At 51.0% G+C, this 20,760-nt stretch overlaps 1 protein-coding gene across 3 annotated transcripts in view; it reads left to right on the top strand.

Annotated features, from left to right (window-relative positions):
* Positions 1-20,760, top strand: part of KIAA1671 (KIAA1671 ortholog) — a 254,841-nt gene that overhangs the window by 107,327 nt on the left and 126,754 nt on the right. The window contains exon 1 of one of the 3 annotated variants that reach the window (XM_050745894.1): positions 17,719-19,619. The exons of the other annotated variants lie outside the window; for them this stretch is intronic. Within the exon in view, the coding sequence (XP_050601851.1) occupies positions 19,569-19,619 (51 nt within the window). The 5' untranslated portion in view covers positions 17,719-19,568. Of the gene's footprint in view, positions 1-17,718; positions 19,620-20,760 lie in introns of those variants that run through there. 3 annotated transcript variants of the gene reach the window in all.

Here is a 20,760-nt window from a genome sequence, read left to right on the forward strand (position 1 = left end):
CAGTTAGCAGCTGGGGGAGCTGGAATGGAAACGGGGCCTATCTTGCTCCAGCCTTGGCCCCAGGCCCTTCCCGCCATGGGCCTGTGGTTTTGGCCTGTGGCCAACCCCTGCCAGCCCCTGCCAGCTCCTCTCTCCCCTGGGCCTGCAGCACTCCGTGCATTAGCTGCATGAGGAAACAAGACACCCTGAGCCCTGGGACTCCTCCTGGAGCTGAGAATGTGATATTTGCTCAGCCCGGGGTTAGCCATCAGCTGCTCTGTTGCTGCTGTCTTCCAGAGGGTGCCTGGGACCTGCCAGGCTGATACCCTGCTGATTTGCATAGCCCTGCCCACGGTTGCTGAACTACAGACCCTGCCACTTGCTAGAGGCCTTGAGCAAGTGAGTTTACCACTTGAGGCCTCACTTTTCCTCCTCTATAAAGTGGATAATGATAGCAATAACAAAGCCTAACACTTACTATCCTTACATGTAGTGTAGATACTACTATTATTTCCACTTCACAGATGGGCAAACTGAGTCTCAGAGCCATTAAGTGTCTCTTCCAAGTTCTGGGTCTGCAGTCCCTGCTCTTAAGTGTCTACTGAACTTTCTACTCCTCTTGCATGGTAGCCTGGTGGGAAGACAGAGCCCAAATGAGATGATGCTTACAAAGCTCTTAGCACAGTGCCTGACAACGAGAAATGGCTTAGTAAATCATAGCGGCTATTATTATTATTATTATTATTACTATTTGAGATGGAGTCTCGCTCTGCCACCCAGGCTGGAGTGCAGTGGCACAATCTTGATTCACTGCAGCCTCTGCCTCCTGGGTTCAAGTGATTCTCATGCCTCAGCCTCCTGAGTAACTGGGACTACAGGCGTGCACCACCACGCCTGGCTAATTTTTGTATTTTTAATAGAGATAGGGTTTGCCATGTTGGCCAGGCTGGTCTGAAACACCTGATCTCAAGTTTTCCACCAGCCTTGGTTTCCCAAAGTGCTGAGATTACAGGCGTGAGCCACCACACCCGGGCTATTATTATTTTATTACTATTTGCTGCCAGTTTTTTTTTTTCTATGCTCTCTCGAAGAGCCGATGGGAAAGACAAACATCCGTAGCCTTAGAAGTTTTTCTGCAGTTGAGGAAACAGGCCCAGTGCAGGGAAGTGTCTTGTGTGTGGTCCTGGAGGCAGAGCTGGGGCTGGAGTTCAGTCTTTGTGACTCCTTGGCCAGTGCTCACCATTTCTCCCCATCTCCTTTGTTCCTTTCAGGGTTCCCCTCAGGACCTCGAGTCCATGTGGCAAATCCAAGTCCTGTGTCAGGCCTCCTCCCTGCTCTTTTCCCCAGGAAGTGAGCTTTGGTCTGCATTTTCGCAGGAACCATAAAACACAGTGACTCAGTTGTGGACCGTGACCTTGAGTCACAGTTAACCATGGAGGCCCATCTTGTGACGATGAAGTCACAGATTCACCAACTGGGAGGCTTCCCTGCAATGGACCAGGGGGAGGGCCTCTGGCAGTCTCTAGAATTTTCTCCCAATCCCCCAAACCTATTGGTCAGCATATGCTGGCTCATTTAGTCTTGAGTTTATTTCTTTTTGGACCTACTATGCGCCAGGCCCTGCATGATGGGGCCTGGAGATTTTCTCCGTCAGCCTCCTGGAGTTCACAGCCCGGGGGTCTGAAGATGACCTGGGAGGGTCCAGTCAGGTGCAGGAAGTAGGAGGAGAGATATTTGGGACTGAGAACTCACACAGGCAAAGGGGGGTGCTTGGGGGACACTGAAGAGACCAGTTGGGCTGAGGTAGTGTTTAGGGATTTTGGTCCTTTTTTTTGACAAGTGTCTGTCTGCATGTGGTAAGTGCTATGCTGGGCAGTGGGCTACAGTTATGACCAAGGCATAGACAATTAAGAAGGTAGGTAAATAGGCCAATTGCAGTGGCTCACGCCTATAATCCCAGCAGTTGGGGAGGCCGAGGCAGGCGATTCGCCTGAGCTCAGGAGTTCGAGACCAGCCTGGGCAACATGGTGAAACCCTGTTTCTACTAAAATACAAAAAAAAAAAAAAAAATTAGATGGGCATGGTGGCATGTGCCTGTAATCCCAGCTACTCAGGAGGCTGAGGCAGGAGAATCACTTGATCCCAGCTACTCAGGAGTCTGAGGCGGGAAAATTGCTTTAACCTGGGAGGCGGAGGTTGTAGTGAGCTGAGTTCGCACCACTGCACTCCAGCCTGGGTAACAGAGTGAGACTCCATCTCAAAAAAAGAAGATAGGGGCCAGGCGCAGTGGCTCACGCCTGTAATCCCAGCACTTTGGGAGGCCGAGGTGGGCGGATCACAAGGTCAGGAGATTGAGACCATCCTGGCTAACACGGTGAAACCCCATCTCTACTAAAAATACAAAAAATTAGCCGGGCGTGGTGGCGAGCGCCTGTAGTCTCAGCTGCTCTGGAGGCTGAGGCAGGAGAATGGTGTGAACCCAGGAGGCGGAGCTTGCAGTGAGCTGAGATCGAGCCACTGCCCTCCAGCCTGGGCAACAGAGTGGGACGCCATCTCAAAAAAAAAAAAAAAAAAAAAAAAAAAGAAGGTAGGTAAATAATTGCGGTGGGTTCTAATAGCTACTTTTTTTTTTTTTTTTTTTTTTTTTTTTTGAGACGGAGTCTTGCTCTGTAGCCCGGGCTGGAGTGCAGTGGCCGGATCTCAGCTCACTGCAAGCTCCGCCTCCCGGGTTTGCGCCATTCTCCTGCCTCAGCCTCCGGAGTAGCTGGGACTACAGGCGCCCGCCACCTCGCCCGGCTAGTTTTTTGTATTTTTAGTAGAGACGGGGTTTCACCGTGTTAGCCAGGATGGTCTCGATCTCCTGACCTCGTGATCCGCCCGTCTCGGCCTCCCAAAGTGCTGGGATTACAGGCTTGAGCCACCGCGCCCGGCCTACTTTTTTTTTTCTTAAACAGCAGAAATTTACTTTCTCATAGTTACAGAGGCTAGAAGTCCAAGATGAAGGAGCTGGCAAGGCTGGCTTCTGAGGAGGCTCCTCTCCGTGGCTGACAGCTGTGTCCTTTGTCTTCACATAGCCTCTTCCGTGTATGCAGGGTGGAAGGTGGGGGATAGGTAGATGTCTCTGGTCTGTCTTCCTCTTCGTTTGCCAGTTTATTATAAAAGGTAAGCTGTAGAAGCAGAGATGCGTAGGGCGAGGTATGGGGGAGGGAGCGCAGAGCTTCCATGCCCTCCCTGGGCACGCCACCCTCCGGGAACCTCCCCGTGTTCAGGTATCCAGAAGCTCCGTAATAGCTACTGTTTATTGAACGTTTACTATATGTCAGGCATCATGTCATGTGCTTTAATTTAATTTAAATTTGTGTAAAGTCTCCCTGGAGGAGGGAGGGGGGGGTGTCTCCACCTGGGGAGGGCTAGCAGAGAAGCAGGAGTTCGAGACTGAGGAGTCTGAGTTCTGAGTCTTGAACGCTGAGCAGATGTTTGCCAGGTAACTATGGTCTAGGGAAGAGTGGTTTGCCCCTGATCGAGGGGACAGCATAGGCAGAGGTTTAGAGGCATGAAATTGTGCTCTATACAATGGACGTCATCTGGGGTCCTTTAAACTTCACTTCCGCGTGACCTTCCTGGACACCCACAGGGTTTGGTTTAATGCTGAACTCAGACTTTCCCATATCTCTCACTGGTGAAACTGTGGCCCTTTGCTTCTGAGGCTGGTGCTGCGTCATCATCACGCTGGCATCTTTGTACGCAGGATCTGCCAGGGCAAAGGTTGGGAGGTTGGAGCGCATTTGGACCTGATGGCTTTGTCAGGATTCTGCTGACAGCAGTGGTAGTCCTTGTGAGTGTAATCAACTTGAAATAAATGGGAGCTTGTGAGGTGGACCCCACCAAGAACATATCCTGGATGCTAGTTAGAGATTCCCTCTAGATTTCAGTAGGTTGACAGGGAGTCCAAATGAGAAGGAAACAATCAAAATGAAAGACTCCACAAGGCCTGCTGAAAGTAACTCATCAAAGGTCGTGACTGAAGAAACAAGTTGTGGGCCAGGCGCAGTGGCTCATGCCTGTCGTCCAGTCACTCAGGAGGCCGAGATAGGAGGATTGCTTGAGGCCAGGAGTTCCAGACCAGCCTGGGCTGACTCCAAAACAATGGATAAATAAAAATTTAAAAACTAGCCATGGTAGCCCACTGAGATACTTATTTTCATTATCCTAATGACGAATGATTTTGAGTGTCTTTTCATGTGCCAAATGACCAGTTGTATATCTTTTTGGCAGAAATGTCCATTCAAGTCCTTTGCCCATTTTTGAATCAGATTGTTTTGTCTTTGTTGTTGTTGAGTTGTAGGAATGCATACATACATATATATATGTATATATAGAGAGAGGGACAGACAGGCAGACAGACAGGATCTGGCTCTGTTGCCCAGGCTGGAGTGCAGTCGCATGATCTCGGCTTGCTGCAACACCTCCTCAGCTCAAGCCATCTTCCCACCTCAGCTTCCCAAGTAGCTGGGACTACAGGCACGTGCCACCATGCCAGCTAATTTTTTTTTTTTTTTTTGTATTTTTGGTAGAGATGGGCTTTTGCCGTATTGTCCAGGCTGGTCTGGAACTCCTGAGCTCAAGTGTTCCTCCTACCTCGGTCTCCCAAAGTGCTGGGATTATAGGCATGAGCCATCACACCCAGTGGAATATTTTTTATATATATTCTGGCTATTAATCCCATATCAGATATTTACAAATCCTTTTTCCCATTCTGTGGGCTGTGTTTTCACTCTCTTGATAATGTTCTTTGATACACAAAATTTATAACTTTGATGAAGTTTGATGACACCCAACTTTTTCTTTTGTTGCCTGGAAAAGGATTTTTAAAATTGAAGCGTGAGATGAATACAGAAAAGAGCTCATATCCTAAGCCAGATGGCCTGGATTTAAATCCCAACTCTGCTACTTATCAGCTATGTGACTTTGAGTGGACTGACAGCTCTGTGCCTCAGTTTCCCCATCTCTGAGACTGGGGTCATAACAGAGCCTACTTGTTAGAAATGCGGTGAAGTGGCTGGGCACAGTGGCTCACTCCTGTAATCCCAGCACTTTGGGAGGCCGAGGCAGGCGGATCATGAGGTCAGGAGATCGAGCCCTGACCAACATGGTGAAACGCCGTCTGTACTAAAAATACAAAAATTAGCTGGGCATGGTGGCAGGTGCCTGTAATCCCAGCTACTCAGGACGATGAGTCAGCAGAATCGCTTGAACCCAGGAGGTGGAGTTGCAGTGACCTGAGATCGTGCCACTGCACTCCAGCCTGGTCACCAGAGACTGTCTTAAAAAAAAAAAAAAAAAAAAAAAAAGAAATGCAGTGAAGTGGGCTGAGCTCCTATGCACAAGGCGCGATGAGCAGTGCCTGACACCTAGTAGGCGCTTTGTAAGTGTTGGCTGTTGTTGCTGTGACTATGTTAGATACTGAGTTTCTATGTGGCAGACGCTGTGCTAAGCACTGCGCAAACCCTATCCTATTATCCGTCTTCATACTCCCCACGTACTACATGAAGTTCCATTTCTTGGCACTTTTCCCCTAAGCGACTTCACTATATTCATTGAAGTGCCAAGAAGATGCCCATTTAAGAGATTCTGAACCTGAGGCTCAGAGAGGGTAGGTGACTGGCCCAGCAACATGCAGTGAAGAAACAGTGGTGGCTGGACTGAATCCAGACCTGTGGACTTATCCCTTGCAACTTAGGAGGAGAAAGGGTGTCTCTAGTGGGGCAGGATCCCCAGGTGGAAGAAGAACCGCTGGCTTCGGTTTCAGCAGTGCCACCTGGAGCTCTGGGGCTCTATGGGCTCCCAGGGACCAAGGCCACGCAGGGCCCCCAGCTGGATGCCCACCGACCCGCAGGAGAGAGATGAGTGAATGACAGGGACAGTGTTCTCCTTGCAAAGCCTCCCTCGTGGGGCTGGGCCAGCATCCTAACGCGCGCGCGCCCCCTGGTGGAACAGTGTGAGATTGCGGGCGCTAGAGTCCCCCTCGCTGTTGGAAGGAGACCTAGAGAGTGTTAACCTTTTCCACCTGTTAACCCCTTATCCCACAACTCACTGCCGCCATCTCGTAGATGAGGAAAACGGAGGCCCAGAAGGGTAACGTCACATGTCCAGTACGCTCTGCCGGGCTTTGTTTTTTTTTTTTTTTTTTTGAGACAGGTTCTCACTCTGTTGCCCAGGCAGAAGTGCAATGGCACAGTCATGGCTCACAGCAGCTTCAACCTGGGCTCAAGCGATCCTCCTGCCTCGGCCTCCCAGGTACCTAGGACCACAGGCATGCGCCAGCATGCTGGCTAATTTTTGTATTTTTTGTAGAGACAGGGTTTCGCCATGTTGCCCAGGCTGATCTTGAGCTCCTGGGCTTGAGCTATCCACCTGCCTGGGTCTCCCAAAGTGCTGGTATTACAGGCATGAGGTACCACACCCAGCCTCATCCCTCCTTTGAGTGGAATCTGTCCTGTGGCAGACACGAGTTATGGAGAAAGTGAGTTTAAGACTTCAGGGTGTGAGGACGGATCCAGATTCCAGGTGCAACCCCACTAGTTGGAGCCTAGATTTCTTCTTCTGGAAATGGAAAGAACCCTCATGTCTATATGCCCAAGGCTAGCCCACATAGTCAGAAAGTGAGAGTGCTGTACTTCGAGGGAAGACACTTGGTCAGTTCTGAGGAGCTGTCTGGGTGAGCGCTCTGATGAAGGGGCAGAGAGAGGCATGGAATTGGTGTGGGGTGACACTGTTGGGTGACAAGTCTGTGTTGGGTGAGCATATTGCAGGCCAGAGGTGGAGACTGAGGAGCTGGGCCCATGGGGAGGAGGTAGATTCTGAGGGATGGATTGCTGCAGGCATAAAGAAAGGAAACTACGCTGAGTGTTGGCTCTCACCTGTACTCCCAGCTACTCAGAGGCAGAGGCGGAGGTGGGAAGAATGCTTGAACCTGGAGTTTCAGATCAGCCTTGGTGATGTAGTGAGACCTCATCTCTGAAAAAGTTTTTAAAAATTAACCAGTTGTGGTGTTGTACCTCTGTGGTCTCAGCTACTCAGGAGGCTGAGGCAGGAGGATCGCTTTAGCCCAGGAGTTTGAGGCTACAGTGAGCTATGATTATGCCACTGCACTCCAGACTGGACAAAGAGCAAGATCCTGTCTTAAATGAATGAATGAATAGTTAGCTAGATAGCTAGGAATCTGCGGGAATGGTCATGACTTGGTGGGGAAGAGGCGAGAGGACTCAGTTTCTGGGCCTGGGCCCCTCCATGCCCGGGAATCCAACAGCTGCACTGCCATTGACTGCTTTCTCCATGACTACAGGAGCCCCAGGAACTGAACACCCAATCAGATTTGCCCAGATGGTCCTGCCTACTACCTGCTTAGCAAGAGTGGGAAATAGGCTTTATCTCAGGTGCCAACTCCAGCTAATAGATAATGCCCAAGTGGTGCAATACGTTGAAAAGGACTCGGAGACCACATCCAGGCCCAGAGGGAGATGGTGCTATAATCGATTAGTGATGTCTGCCAACAGCATGGGTCAGGGAAGGGGGAGATACGAGTGTCAAATATTTGTTAACCCTGGCGACTTAGTAACTGTACTGCTAAACACACACACCCACACACCAGAAGATGCTTTGGACGATTTTACTTAGGACTCTTCAAATCTCGGAAATATACCAACAGCCCCAGAATTCATTACATATATGGTTCAACCAACAAAATCCTTTTTCTCTATTTCTAAACCTCTTCCTGGCTGTTTATAACGAGCCTTCCTAGCTTCTTGAGGCCAGGTTTTTCTTCCAGGGTTGTGGTTTCCAAACTTTGTCGCACATTAGGATCACTCAGGGAGCTTTTCAAAACCTGGATGCCCAGGTCACATCCCAGAAATTAAATCTAAATGCCTGGGGGCAGGGCCTGGGCATCAGTATTTTTTAAATAGGCTTTACTTTTTAGAACAGTTTTAGATTTGCAGGAAAATTGGAATGATGGTACAGAGTTCCCATACACCCACACCCAGTTTCCAGCTTTCATCACCATCTTGCCTTAGCATAGTATGTTCATTACCATCAATGAGCCAATATTGATATGTTCCTATTAAATAAAGTTCATAGTTTATTATGATTTTCTCAGTTTTAATGTTATGTCCCATCCAGGATGTAGTAGTGGACTTTTCTTTGTTTTTGATGAGCTTGACAATCTTGAATAGTCTTGGTCAGGTATTTTTAGGACGCCTCCCTATTGTCTGGGTGTCAGTATTTTTAGAGATCCCCGGGGGATACGGCACAGTTTGGGAACTGCTGCTCTAGGGCCTTGTGTGTGTGTCTGGGTGGGGATGAGTTGTTTATATAAAAACGAGTTAGCACCCTGAAGAGTAGAAGAGAAGAAGTGATTTCTGTGGTCCGGTGATCTGTTGTTATAATGAAACACCCCAGAACTTAGGGGTGTAACACAGTCAAGCATTGGCTTCTGCAGGCCAAGAAACCAAGCAGGGCTCTGTGGGTACAGCTTTTCTCTGCTGGGAGCCCTGAACAGGTGGGGCAGGAATCATCTGGAAGCCTCATCACTTACGTCTGGTGTCCAGGCTGGGATGACTTGAAGGCTGGGCTTCTGGGACTGACGACTAGAGCACCTGAGTGAGGCCTCTTCTCAGGACCTCTCTAAACTCAGATGTCACCCTGGGCAGGGCCTTCCCTGATACCACATCTGCAGAAGGGCCCAGGCCCCTATTATTCCCTCACAGCACCCCCATTATCACATGCAGTGTTTTCCCGATATCTGCCTCCCTCATCAGGGTGGAGGCTGTTTGCTGACTTCTTATCCCTCCCCCACCAAACGAGAATTGCAGGACTGTAGGGCTCTTGACGCTCTTGTTCACTTTTGTGTTTTCAGTGCAGAGTTGAAGCTAGGTAAATATTTGTTGAATGAGGGACGAGGCACGGTGGCTTACGTCTGTAATCCCAGCACTTTGGGAGGCCGAGGTGGGAGGATCGCTTGAGGTCAGGAGTTCAAGATCAGCCTGGCCAACATGGTGAAACCCCGTCTCTACTAAAAATACAAAAATTAGCTGGGTGTAGTGGTGGGTGCCTGTAATCCCAGCTACTGTAATCCCAGCTACTTGGGAGGCTGAGGCAGGAGAATCACTTGAACGCAGGAGGCAGAGGTCGCAGTGAGCCGAGATCACGCCACCGCACTCCAGCTCGGGCGAGAGTGAGACTCTATCTAAAAAAAAAAAAAAAAAAAAAAGGCTGGGTGCGGTAGCTCATGCCTGTAATCCTAGCACTTTGGGAGGCCGAGGTGGGCGGATCACAAGGTCAGGACATGGAGACCATCCTGGCTAACACGGTGAAACCTCATCTCTACTAAAAGTACAAAAAATTAGCCGGGCGTGGTGTCAGGCACCTGTAGTCCCAGCTACTCGGGAGGCTGAGGCAGGAGAATGGCGTGAACCCGGGAGGTGGAGCTTGCACTGAGCAGAGATCGCGCCACTGCACCCCAGCCTGGGCGACAGAGCCAGACTCCGTCTCAAAAAAAATTGTTGAATGAATGAGTGGAAGCCGAGGAAGGCAGACAGACACACAACAGACAGATGCACAACTAACCCGACAGAGGAGGGAGTAATTGGCTTTTCCGCGGCCTGGTGGCAGGGGAACTAGAAGGACTCATCTTGCCCTGGATCCTGACAGGGGAGTAGAGTTTGACCAGGTAGAGGGAGGGGCAGGAAGGGTAACCCAGGGAGCAGCCTGCTTCCTGGCCGGGGGGCTGGACAGCTTGTGTGGCCACAGTGCCTTGCTGCCCCTCCCATGTAGTTCCTGGCAGGGGACTCCTGCACTCACAGGGTGCCCACTCATCACTGAACAGAGAGGAGGGTTCAGAGGGAAAGTGGAGAATTTAGTTGGAGGCAGAGTTCTGAGGGCAAAGTCCCTTCCAGACTGCCTCAGAAATCCCTGATCCGGGGATTCCTAAATGCCAGGCCTCCTACAAGGTACCTGGGGCACCTTGGGGTTTCGAACCCGGATTTGCAGGCCCTTTCCCTAGGGATTCTGCATCGGGAGCTGTGCCCAGAAGCCAGGCCAGGCAGGGATGGGGATTTTGTGACAAATGGTGGCGAGGAAGGAGCTTCCCCTGCATCCCAGCCAGCTCTTCCTTTTCCAGAATGGTTGGTTGGATCATCTAGTTTTTTCAAGCAGAGCTGATGATCCTGATTTTGTGTATTTATGTTTTTTTGAGGTGAAATCTTGCTCTGTTGCCAAGGCTGGAGTGCAGTGGTGCAGTCACGGCTCACCACAACCTCTGCTGCCTGGGTTCAAGTGATTCTCCTGCCTCAGCCTTCTGAGTAGCTGGGATCACAGGCATGCACCATCACGCCTGGCTAATATTTGTATTTTTAGTAGAAATGGGGTTTCGCCATGTTGGCCAGGCTGGTCTCCAACTCCTGACCTCAGGTGATCCATCCACCTCGGCTTCCCAAAGTGCTGGGATTACAGGTGTGAGACACTGCACCCGGCCTGATCCTGATTTTAATGTGACATCTGACCACGTGCTCAGGCCACATCCAGCTGCCTTCAATTCACACCCTGGGTATCAGAGGTCTTGTTATTCACACTCACTATCTCACTGGATCCTTCCCATAACTCTAGGAGACCCACGGGAAACTAAGGCTTGGCGGAGCGAACTGACTTGGCCTGGGCTCCGACACTGGGCAGGTGGCACAGGTGGGGGCTCAATCCAGGGCCGCCAGTTTCTCTGTTTTACCCGTCTCATTCTCCTCCCAGCTGAAACAAGGCACTCGTTTCCTTGTGCAGTGTTCAGAAATGACCACAAGAGGGCAGGATGGAGGTGGTCTAGTTTCCACATTTCGTTTTTAATTTGCTTTTAAGCGATTTTACATTGGGGCCTCCAATCTAAACCTGAAACATCCAAATTTTCCATGACCACTTAGATGTTCATCATTTCATGCAGCCCACTAATTTCGGTAGATGTGTCATTCTGCTCTGTCCCCGTCGGGCCCTGTGTCAGTTTCTATTTTGTGAACCTGACATCAGAGCTGCCCAGCTGAGCTTAGGATGTTCCTCTGCAGCCTTCACAGCTCTGGCTGCCCCATTTATTTTCATGGATGGTATTTTCTCTTCTGGAGAAAGTATTTTTTGGGAAAAAAATTTTGTTTTTGTTTTATTTCTAAAAAGAGTATGGGGTATGGATAGCCAAGTCCATAGTGAGAACCTTGTGGATATAGAAACAGCATTCTGTCTAACAGCAGATGTATTTCCAGAGATGCTGAATCTTCTACTTGAATTCGAGGTCTCTTGAGAATAGGGACATTTTTGTCATATTTCAAGCCTTGGTTCCGTGCCACCTTCTCCAAGAAGCCCTCCTGGGTTGCACCCTATCCTGTGAACTCCTCCATTCCAGGCCCTCTAGCCTCTAGTGCTGTAATTTATGCACAAGTGCTTCTCTTACAGACCATGAGCCCCGCTGAGGGCAAGAATCCTGCCTCACCCGTGTCCCTAATGCTCCACACTTAATCCTCAAGGCCTTCATTGATTGAACACTTGCAATCAGCCTGCTGAGTGCTTTTCTGACATCACCTGACCCCTCTCTAACTGCCGCCCTGTGAGGGAGGAAATTATCGTGATTGTTATCGTTATTCTCAGCCTCATTTTATGTCTGAAGAAACCGAGGCACAGAGAAGAGAAGCAGGTTGGCCTGGATGACACTATTTGGCAGGGCCGGAGTTGGGATTTGAACCTCAGGCCTACCTGAGTGCAGATCCCTGCTCCCAGCAGCTTCGCTCCCAGCTCCTGGTAGGGTTCAATCATGTTCACTGACCGAGTGGGGAGGGAGCGCTCCAGCAGAGTTCTAGGCACTGCTGGCCATGTCCATGCCCAGGTGAGACCTTCTGTCTTGCTTCTCCCTCTTTTCTCATCCCTTGGCATGGTTGGCCCCTTCTCCACCTCCTTGTTTTCCTCCTCCCTTTTCTCTTCCTCCCTCTTCTCTTCCTCCTGTATTTTTTTCTCCTCCTTTTCCTCTTTCATTTTTATCTTTTCCTCCCTTTTCTCCTCCTTCTGCACTTTTTTTTTTCTTTTTTAAAAATCAAGACAGGGTCTGGCCATGTTGCCAAGGCTGGTCTTGAACTCCTGGGCTCAAGTGTTCCTCCCACCTCAGCCTCTTGAAGTGCTGGGATTACAGGCCCGACCACTGGACCGGGCCCCTCTCCTCTTCCTCTTCCACCTTTACCCCTTCTTCTCTTTTCTCCTCCTCCTCCTCCAATAGCTTATTGAGATACAATTTACAGACTATAAACTTCACTTATTTGAAGTGTACAGTAATTTTTAGTAAATGTACCAAGTTGCCCAGGGATCACTCTAGCCCAGAACGTTGTCCTCACCCCAGAAGGAAGCGCTGTACCTATTAGCAGGCACTCCCCGCCACCGCAACCCCATCCAGCATAAGCCCCTGGCAACCACTCGTCTGCGGTCTGTCTCTGCAGTCTTGCCTTTTCTGCACATTTCCTGTCAGTGGGCTCACACAGCCTGGTTTTGTTGTGTCTGGCTGCTTTCACGCAGCATGGCATTTTTTTTTTTTTTCATGCATCCGTGTTGGTCATATCAGGACTTCAGGCTTTTGCACTGGGCTGGGTCCTTCTTGCTGGGTCCCGTCTTCGCTGACCCCGCCTATCCCATCTGGCCCTCCACATGGTGGGGTCAGGAGGGCAGTTGTTGGGTCAGGCTGGGAACGGTGAGGATGGAAAATGTGTTTGTTGTTTTCCGCCCCCCCCCCCCCCAGTCGTGTGCTTTAAGTGATTTCAAACGTGCTGTAGATGCAAACACTCTTCAGGGCTCTGTGGGTTGGCTCTGCCCTGGGATTGGCTCAGAGATGCCTTGTTTGGGGCAGATAACCCCCTTTTCTGATGGGCTGGCCGCAGTTTGGGCTCCCTCTTGTTGCTCTGCTAGCCATGGGGGCTGAACTGGATATGCCATTGTTACCGGAAAAGAGGGTCTTGAAACGGACCCCAAGAGAGGGTTCTCGGATTTCGTACAGGAAGGAATTCAAAGCAAGTTCCGGAGTGCAGTGAGTAGGGATAGTTCAGTGAAAGCTATCCTGGACCCTCTGCCCCGGTTGGTTTGTAAGTTTTTCTTATAGAGGAGTGTTGTCTATGTAAAAGCTAAGCTAAGCTGTGTCTACCTGCAGGTGAGCGCATGACATGACAAAATCGATTACTTTATTGATTTAAAGAAAACGTGGCACATATACACCATGGAATACTACTCAGCCACAAAAAAGGAAGGAAATAATGTCTTCTGCAGCAACTTAGACGGAGCTGGAGACCATTATTCTGAGCGAAGTAACTCAGGAATGGAAAACCAAATATTATATGTTCTCACTTAAAGTGGGAGCTAAGCTATGAGCATGAAAAGGCATAAGAATGATATAATGGAATTTGGGGGCTTGGCGGGAAGGTTGGGAGGTGGGTGAGGGTTGAAAGACTACATATTGGGTGTAGTGCACGCTGCTTGGGTGACGGTTGCACGAAAATCTCAGAAATCCTCACTGTAGAATTCACCCATGTAACCAAAAAGCACCTGTACTTCCCAAAACTATTGAAATATAAAACAATCTTGAAAAGCAAAACAAAAACCATCCTTGACATTTTAGTGTGTGACTATACCGAAGTGTAACTATAATGATCTTGAAAGCACATACTGTTGTGGGTATTGGGACACCTGGACTCTGTGCTGATGTAGGAGTGCATCCTTGTAGGTATCTTTAGGCTGTTTCCTCAACTGTAAACATCCCGTGACTATCTTGTGACCAGCAAGGAATATGGCTTTTTAGTCTTAAGATGGAGTCAAATTGAACATGGCCTTATTCTGGCTCTGCCAGGTGCCCGCTTCCCTAACACCACCAGTCACTTACAGCTAAGATGTTTTGTTTGTTTTTTTTTGAGGTGGAGTCTTGCTGTGTCACCCAAGCTGGAGTGCAGAGGCGCAATCTCAGCTTACTGCAGCCTCTGCCTCCTGGGTTCAAGTGATTCTCCAGCCTCAGCCTCCCGAGTAGCTAGGATTACAGGCATGCGCCACCACGCCTGGTAATTTTTGTTATAGCAGAGATAGGGTTTCACTCTGTTGGCCAGGCTGGTCTCAAACTTCTGACCTCAAGTGATCCACCCACGTTGGCCTCCCAAAGTGCTGGGATTACAGGCATGAGCCACTGCACCCAGCATAAGATATGTTGAGCCCTTAACTGTGTACTGGACTCTGAACACTTTGTACCTACTACCTCATTCATGCCTCCCAGTGACCCTGTGGGGCAGGCACTGTCATCATCCTTATTTTAGGTGAAGGAGCAGGGGCCCGGAGAGATTAACCAGCTAGCTAGTGGCAATCTAACTCCATCCACACCCTTCCCCTGGGCCCAGGGATGCCTCTGTAAGACACCCCATCCTCTCCCTAGGCCTCAGTTTCCCCTTTGGGAACCTGTTCTATTCTGTCTGCACCCTGACCTCTCAGGGAATCATAAACTGCTTGAAGATGGGCACATATCTGGCTTCCCTGGGTCCCCTTTGGTGGCCGACAGTGCAGTGCACACAGTAGGTCTGCCATCTTCATGCCTAGATCAAAAGATGATTTTGAGAGGTGACAACATGCTAGCAGCCCTTGCTCTCGGTGCCTGCTCGGCCTCAGCATTCACTCTGGTGGTGCTTGAGGAGCCCTTCAGCCCACCACGGCACTATGGGAGCCCCTCTCTGGGGTCGCCGAGGCCGGAGCGGCCTCCCTCTGCTTGCCGGCGGGTGTGGAGGGAGAAGCGTGAGTGGCAACCGGGGCTGCGTGCAGCGCTCATGGGCCAGTGCAAATTCAGGCGTGTGCAGGGCCACCGGCCTCCCGAGTAGCTGGGATTACAGGGGCCCCGCCACCACACCTGGCTAGTTTTTGTACCTTTTGGTGGAGGCGGGGTTTCAACATATTGGCCAGGTTGGTCTCGAACTCTTGACCTTGTGATCTGCCTGCCTCGGCACCTCCTAAAGTGCTGGGATTACAGGCGTGAGCCACTGCGCCTGGTCGAGATGGGTTATTTAAAGAAAGGAAAATGTATTGCTCACAGTTCTGGAGGTTGGGAAGTCTAGGATCAAGGTGCCAGCAGATTTGGTTTCTAGCAAGGACCTGCTTGCTTGTAGATGGTGTTGTCTAGGTTTTCTCATGCAGAAGTGAGTGAGGGGACGGAAGGGGTGAGCTCACCCCTTCAAGCCCTTTTATTTTTGTTTTTAAATTATTTTTATTATTGTTTTTAGAGACAGGGTCTGGCTCTGTCATCCAGGCTGGAGTGCAGTATTGCAATCATAGTTCACTGCAGCCTCGAACTCCCAGGCTTGAGCAATCCTCCTGCCTCAGCCTCCTGAGCTGAGACTACAGGCACATATCACCACACCAGGCTAAGTTTTCCATTTTTTATAGACACAGGGTCCTATGATGTTGCCCAAGCTGGTCTTGAACTTCTCACCTCAAGCAATCCTCCCACCTCAGCCTCCCAAAATGTTGGAATTACAGGTGTGAGCCACCGCACCTGACCTCAAGCCCTTTTGTGTGGGCATCAATTCCACTCATGAGGGTGGAGCTGTCATGGCCTAATCACCTCTCAAGGGTTCCGCTTCTTAACTGCCTCATCTTGGGAATTAAGTTCCAGCTGATGAATTTTGGACAGATACATACATTCAAACCATAGCCCTGGGGAATCCAGGCTGATCTCACCTCATGACCCTTAACCTTGTTACATCTGCAAAGACCATTTCCAAATATGGTCACATTTGCAGGTTCTAGGTGGACATATGTTTTAGGGGTCTCCATGTGACCTACTTTGGGGAGGAAGCCTGCTTTCGATAGCATGGGCAAAGCCTTTGTGGGTGCCTGGCTCACAGGGTGGGGTCAAGTGGTGGGAGGTGCACAGGGGCCTGGGGTGGGAGGGAGCAGGTTGAATTTTCTCCCAAGAGTGATGGGGAACCAGGGAAAGCATCTAAGATGTGTGTGTGAGTTGCCTCGGTCACATCCATGCTTGCAGGTGGTCCCCTGCCATCGAGAAGGGCCCCTGGGGATGGGAAGTGAGGACATTGTTCCCCTTCGTCAACCTCCGACTTCTGATGCAGCCACACTCCCCGGGCTGCCTGGGCCCACGGGGCAGGGTGGTGGCCAGGGCGGCCAGAGTAGGATAACCAGGACTGGGCACTGGGGACAGTTTCTCCTGGGCACATGCCCTGGTGCCTTTGACCACCTCTGGCTAGGAGGTGGGGACTTGGGGGTCTCCATTTTTGGCACCTGCCTAACGGTGCTCCCCACCCCACGCCTCCCACCTGGTCCTAGATTGGCTCTGTCTCCACCTTGGACTCGCCAGGTCTTGGACCTTTGAATGTCTCATTTTATTCTTAGCCCCCTGCCCTGTCACCATTGTCACAGCCACCTCCAGCTTTCTCCCCGACTGTTCCCGGTGCTCTTCGTCCCTGCCCACCTCCCGGGCCATCAGTCTCGCTTGCTTTCTCTGACTTCCTTTGGGGTTCATCCCTTGCCCTGCCTGTCACTCTCCCATCAGAGCCCCTACCCCACCCATCTCCCTCTCCTTTCCCTCCACGTCTCTCGTCTTTCTCTTTTTCTTCTTTCTCCCTCTGTGTTGCCTGTCTTGCCCTTCCCTCCCTGTCTCATGCCTTTCCTACCTGTGAGTTCCTTCTCCTTCCTCCCACCTTCCTCCCTCTGCCATGCGCCTGGCCTGCCATCCTCTCTTCCTCTCTCCATCCCACCTGTCTCTGGCATCCCATCTGCCTCCTTCCAGCCCCTTTCTCTCGGGGCGCTTCTCTGTCCTGGGCTGATGGGAGACCAGATAGTCAACCCTTAGCAGCCTGCATTCTGACTGTGGCCCCTGTCAGCCAAGGGGTGTCAGGAAGGCCCTGGCGGGCCCGTGTATTTATGGCAACAGTCATTCAGTAGGGCAACCACAAGCGTTGCATGTCCCACTGTTCTGTTAGTCCCTCAGTTAGCAGGGCCTAACCTCAGACTTGACACTCATCAGCCAGCCAGCCAGGACCCACAGCGCCAGGGGTACAGCCAGGCAGCTGGCATCATCCCTCCAGTGGCGCTGCCAGTGCAGAGGGACCAGTCCTTTCTCTGCACTTTTGTCAGTCAGCGGGACCCAGTGCTCTGGCTATACTGTCAGCTGGGGCTGTCCTCTGACTGGTACTGTCAGCTGGAGAGCACGGCTGGCTTTTCAGCTGTACTGTCCGCCAGTTAGTGAGCAGGACTGGCCTTCCGACTGTGCCGTCAGGGAGCAGGGCCGGCCTTCAGATTGTGCTTTCACAGGGCAGCGCAGGGCTGGCCTTTGACTGTGCCGTCAGGGAGCAGGGCCGGCCTTCAGATTGTGCTTTCACAGGGCAGCGCAGGGCTGGCCTTTGACTGTGCCGTCAGGGAGCAGGGCTGGCCTTCTGACTTGCTGCCAGTCCCTGGCTCTGCCATCACTGGGGCCAACCCCTGACTGTCAGGCAGCGAGCAGCTGAGACCCAGTGCTTGCTGGGAGTGGGGTGCTGAGAATCAGTGAAACCACAGGCCTGCCTCTGAAGAGCTTTGAAGCTACCCCGTGGTTTTCTCAGCTGCTGCACCCAGCACCTTCTTCTTGTTTTTGTTTTTTTTTGTTTTTTGTTTTTTGTTTTTTGAGATGGAGTCTTGCTCTGTTGCCCAGGCTGGAGTGCAGTGGCGCGATCTTGGCTCACTGCAAGCTCCGCCTCCCGGGTTCATGCCATTCCCCTGCCTCAGCCTCCGGGACTACACCGCCCGCCACCACGCCCGGCTAATTTTTTTGTATTTTTAGTAGAGACGGGGTTTCACTGTGTTAGCCAGGATGGTCTCGATCTCCTGACCTCATGATCTGCCCGCCTCGGCCAACCAAAGTGTTGGGATTACAGGCGTGAGCCACCGTGCTCCGCCCACCCTCTCCTTGTTTAAGTGAGTTTCCTGTTGGTTGCTCTGCCTGATGTCGGGTGGTGGGGCTGAAGGATGCAGCACAGATGGGCCCAGGATGTTGCTGGGGCAGTCAGTGTGCTGAGCTCCAGGCTGGGGGCGGGAGCCTGGTGCAGAACCCAGGGCCTCTGCCCGGTGCCTCTGTGAACCCTCCTCTGCCTCAGTTTTCCCCTCTCAGCAGGGGGAAGGACTTTGCCTCAAAAGCACAGCTGTCTTGCATCCGGTGCTCACTGGCCCCAGTCTCTGGGTTATGGTCTCGGCTTACGGGGAGCTGGTGCTGAGTAGGGGATCCAGGTGCGTCCGGCTTGGATTTGAATCCCTGTCTCACTGTTTAGCAGCTGCTCACCTCGGGAACCTCTTTTTGACCTTGTGAGCTTTGGTTTCCTCATCTGGACAATAGAAGTGATGATACTGCCCTCATGATATGACCATGAAAACTAAACTAGATGGTTTGGCAGGATTCTACCTTGTTGAATCCTCAAAGCCCTGAATGCAGGGATAATTCATCCCATTTTACGGAACGGGTAACTGAGCCTCAGGAAGATGAGGTGACTTGATAAAATCATGCTGTTTTGAAGGAAACATCTGGGAAAGTTTTCCTTGGGTTTGCCGGAGGTGTGCTTTATTTGCATTTTAATCTCTGAAAATTGATGTTCTCCTCACTCCCCAACTGGTACAGCAGGCAGCTAGTGCCTTCGGGAGCTGCTCCCTCCTTTCCCCAGCACCCCACTCCCCATGCTGGGCTGGGTGCCCACAGGAGTGGACGGGCCGAGGACTCGTGGCTGCGAGGCCTGGGTTCCAGCCTTGCTTTAGTTACCAACTCACCACGTGACCTCGGCCAAGTCCCTTGACTTCTCTGGGCCTCAGTTTTCCTCTCTGTAAAATGGGGATGGCCACATCCTCCTTCTAGGGGGGATCAGAAGCTTAGCTGAGTTTTAAAGGAACATGACTGCCATCAAAGGAGCCCCATGAACCGATGGGATCCTGAGTTGATTTCCTTCCCTGTAAGAGTGGTGGGGCCTCCTTCTCCTCATGTGGTTTGGGGAGGAGGAACCACAAACACTTGGGCTCACACACGCAGCACACAGTCCACACATGCACAAAACACACTCATATGCACACATGCACACACACTTGACTCACGTAAAAGCACACACACTCATACTCTCACGCGTGCGCGCGCGCACGCACACATTCAGTTTCCGGGCATCCCCTTCTCTCTTTTTGCCTTCTTGCCGTGCAACTGAAAACCCTCCGTGGTTATGACTTCCGGGAGGGTGAGGGTCCAGGCAGCTGGGTTCAGAAGGAGCCGCCCGTGGACCCGCCCCACTGGACGAGAGGCCAGAGATGCCCCAGGCGGGGCTTATAGGACTGAGTGTTGGCTTCTCAGTGCCCCAGGCAGCCGTGGCCATTAGTGGAGCCGTCTGGCTGGTCCCCTGGCTGTGAGCCGGCTTCTGAATGATTTATGCTGTCTTGAACTTGACTCCGGCGTGACAGGAGTGAGAAGAGCCGCTCCCGCTAGAGGAAAGCTGGAAACCGTACTGTGCTCACCGCATAACCTCTGGGTGCTGGAAATGGAGTATTACTACTGCCCCAGCCTGCTGAAGCTCTTGCGCTACCTCTGGGTGAGTGGCGGGGGGGAGTGCAGGCTCCAGGACGGGATCACCTCCCTTCCCTCTCCTCCTGCTTCCTGCCAACTTTGCTTTTTGGCTGTGTCTGGTTAGCAGTGTCTGTTTTCTTTTAGAAATGTTAAAGGTTACAAGGAAGAGAGAATGTTGGGGAAAGAGGAAACAAGCTTGGTTCGGGAGGTAGAGCAGGTTTGTAGGAAGAGCTAAGACTCCTGAACAGGAATGAAGATCCCGGGTCCAATGTGGGCTTTCCTCCGGTCCTCAAGAAAACAGGAAAAACGAGAACCACGTCAGTGAGTTTTTCAGAAAGCACCATTTATTTGACTTAAAGGACTGTTGTTTATTCTGAAATTACATCCCTCTTGCCTTTGTGTGTGTGTAAGAATGTCCCCCGTCTATGAGATGAAAATGATAGATTTTGTTTTCCTTTTCCTGAACCTACACAGTGATAGAAGAAGTTGGGACCCCTTCCACCAACACACAAACTGTGCTGTCTCCTCTGGATAGCAGAGGAAAAAAAAACCAGAACATTTTCTGATGAAACATCAAAGTCAGGGAAGCTGTGCAGAAGTGCTTTGTGGAGTATAAAATGCCTTCAGATCTCACTTTGACTTTGCGGCTGGTCTGCTCTCTGTGCCTGGGCAAGTTACTTCTCCTCTCTGGGTTTCCATTTCCTCCTCTGTGAAACTAAGGAGTAGGTGTAGGTGATTCTGGGTTGTGGGACATCCATCAGGGCTCTGGGAATAGAGGGGCTTCTCGAAGAATTGTCACGGGCTGGTCTCAGAGTTTTCCAGAATATTTGCCACTGGTTTCAGCACACCCAAAAGGGAAAGTCTTAGGAAATATTATCTTTCCCATTGCTGAGTGTTTGCAAATACTTCAGATGCCTTCTTGGCCAGAAAATTTTCCAGTGCTCCTAAAAATACAACTTTAGGAAAGATTGCCGCCTTTCAGCCGCCAGTCCCAGAGTATCTTACCTCCCTCCTGAGCCCCCCAGAGCAGTTGAGAAACAGGAGATCCCCCCAGTCCATATTGTTCAATCGTTGGCATATGAACATTCTTATATAATAAATGTAAGGCAACATTGATTGATTGATTGATTGATTGTTTTAATGACAAAAATAATGCACGTGCATGG

The sequence above is a fragment of the Macaca thibetana genome, chromosome 10 (genome assembly GCF_024542745.1).
Source record: "Macaca thibetana thibetana isolate TM-01 chromosome 10, ASM2454274v1, whole genome shotgun sequence".
Taxonomy (NCBI): Eukaryota; Metazoa; Chordata; class Mammalia; order Primates; family Cercopithecidae; genus Macaca; species Macaca thibetana.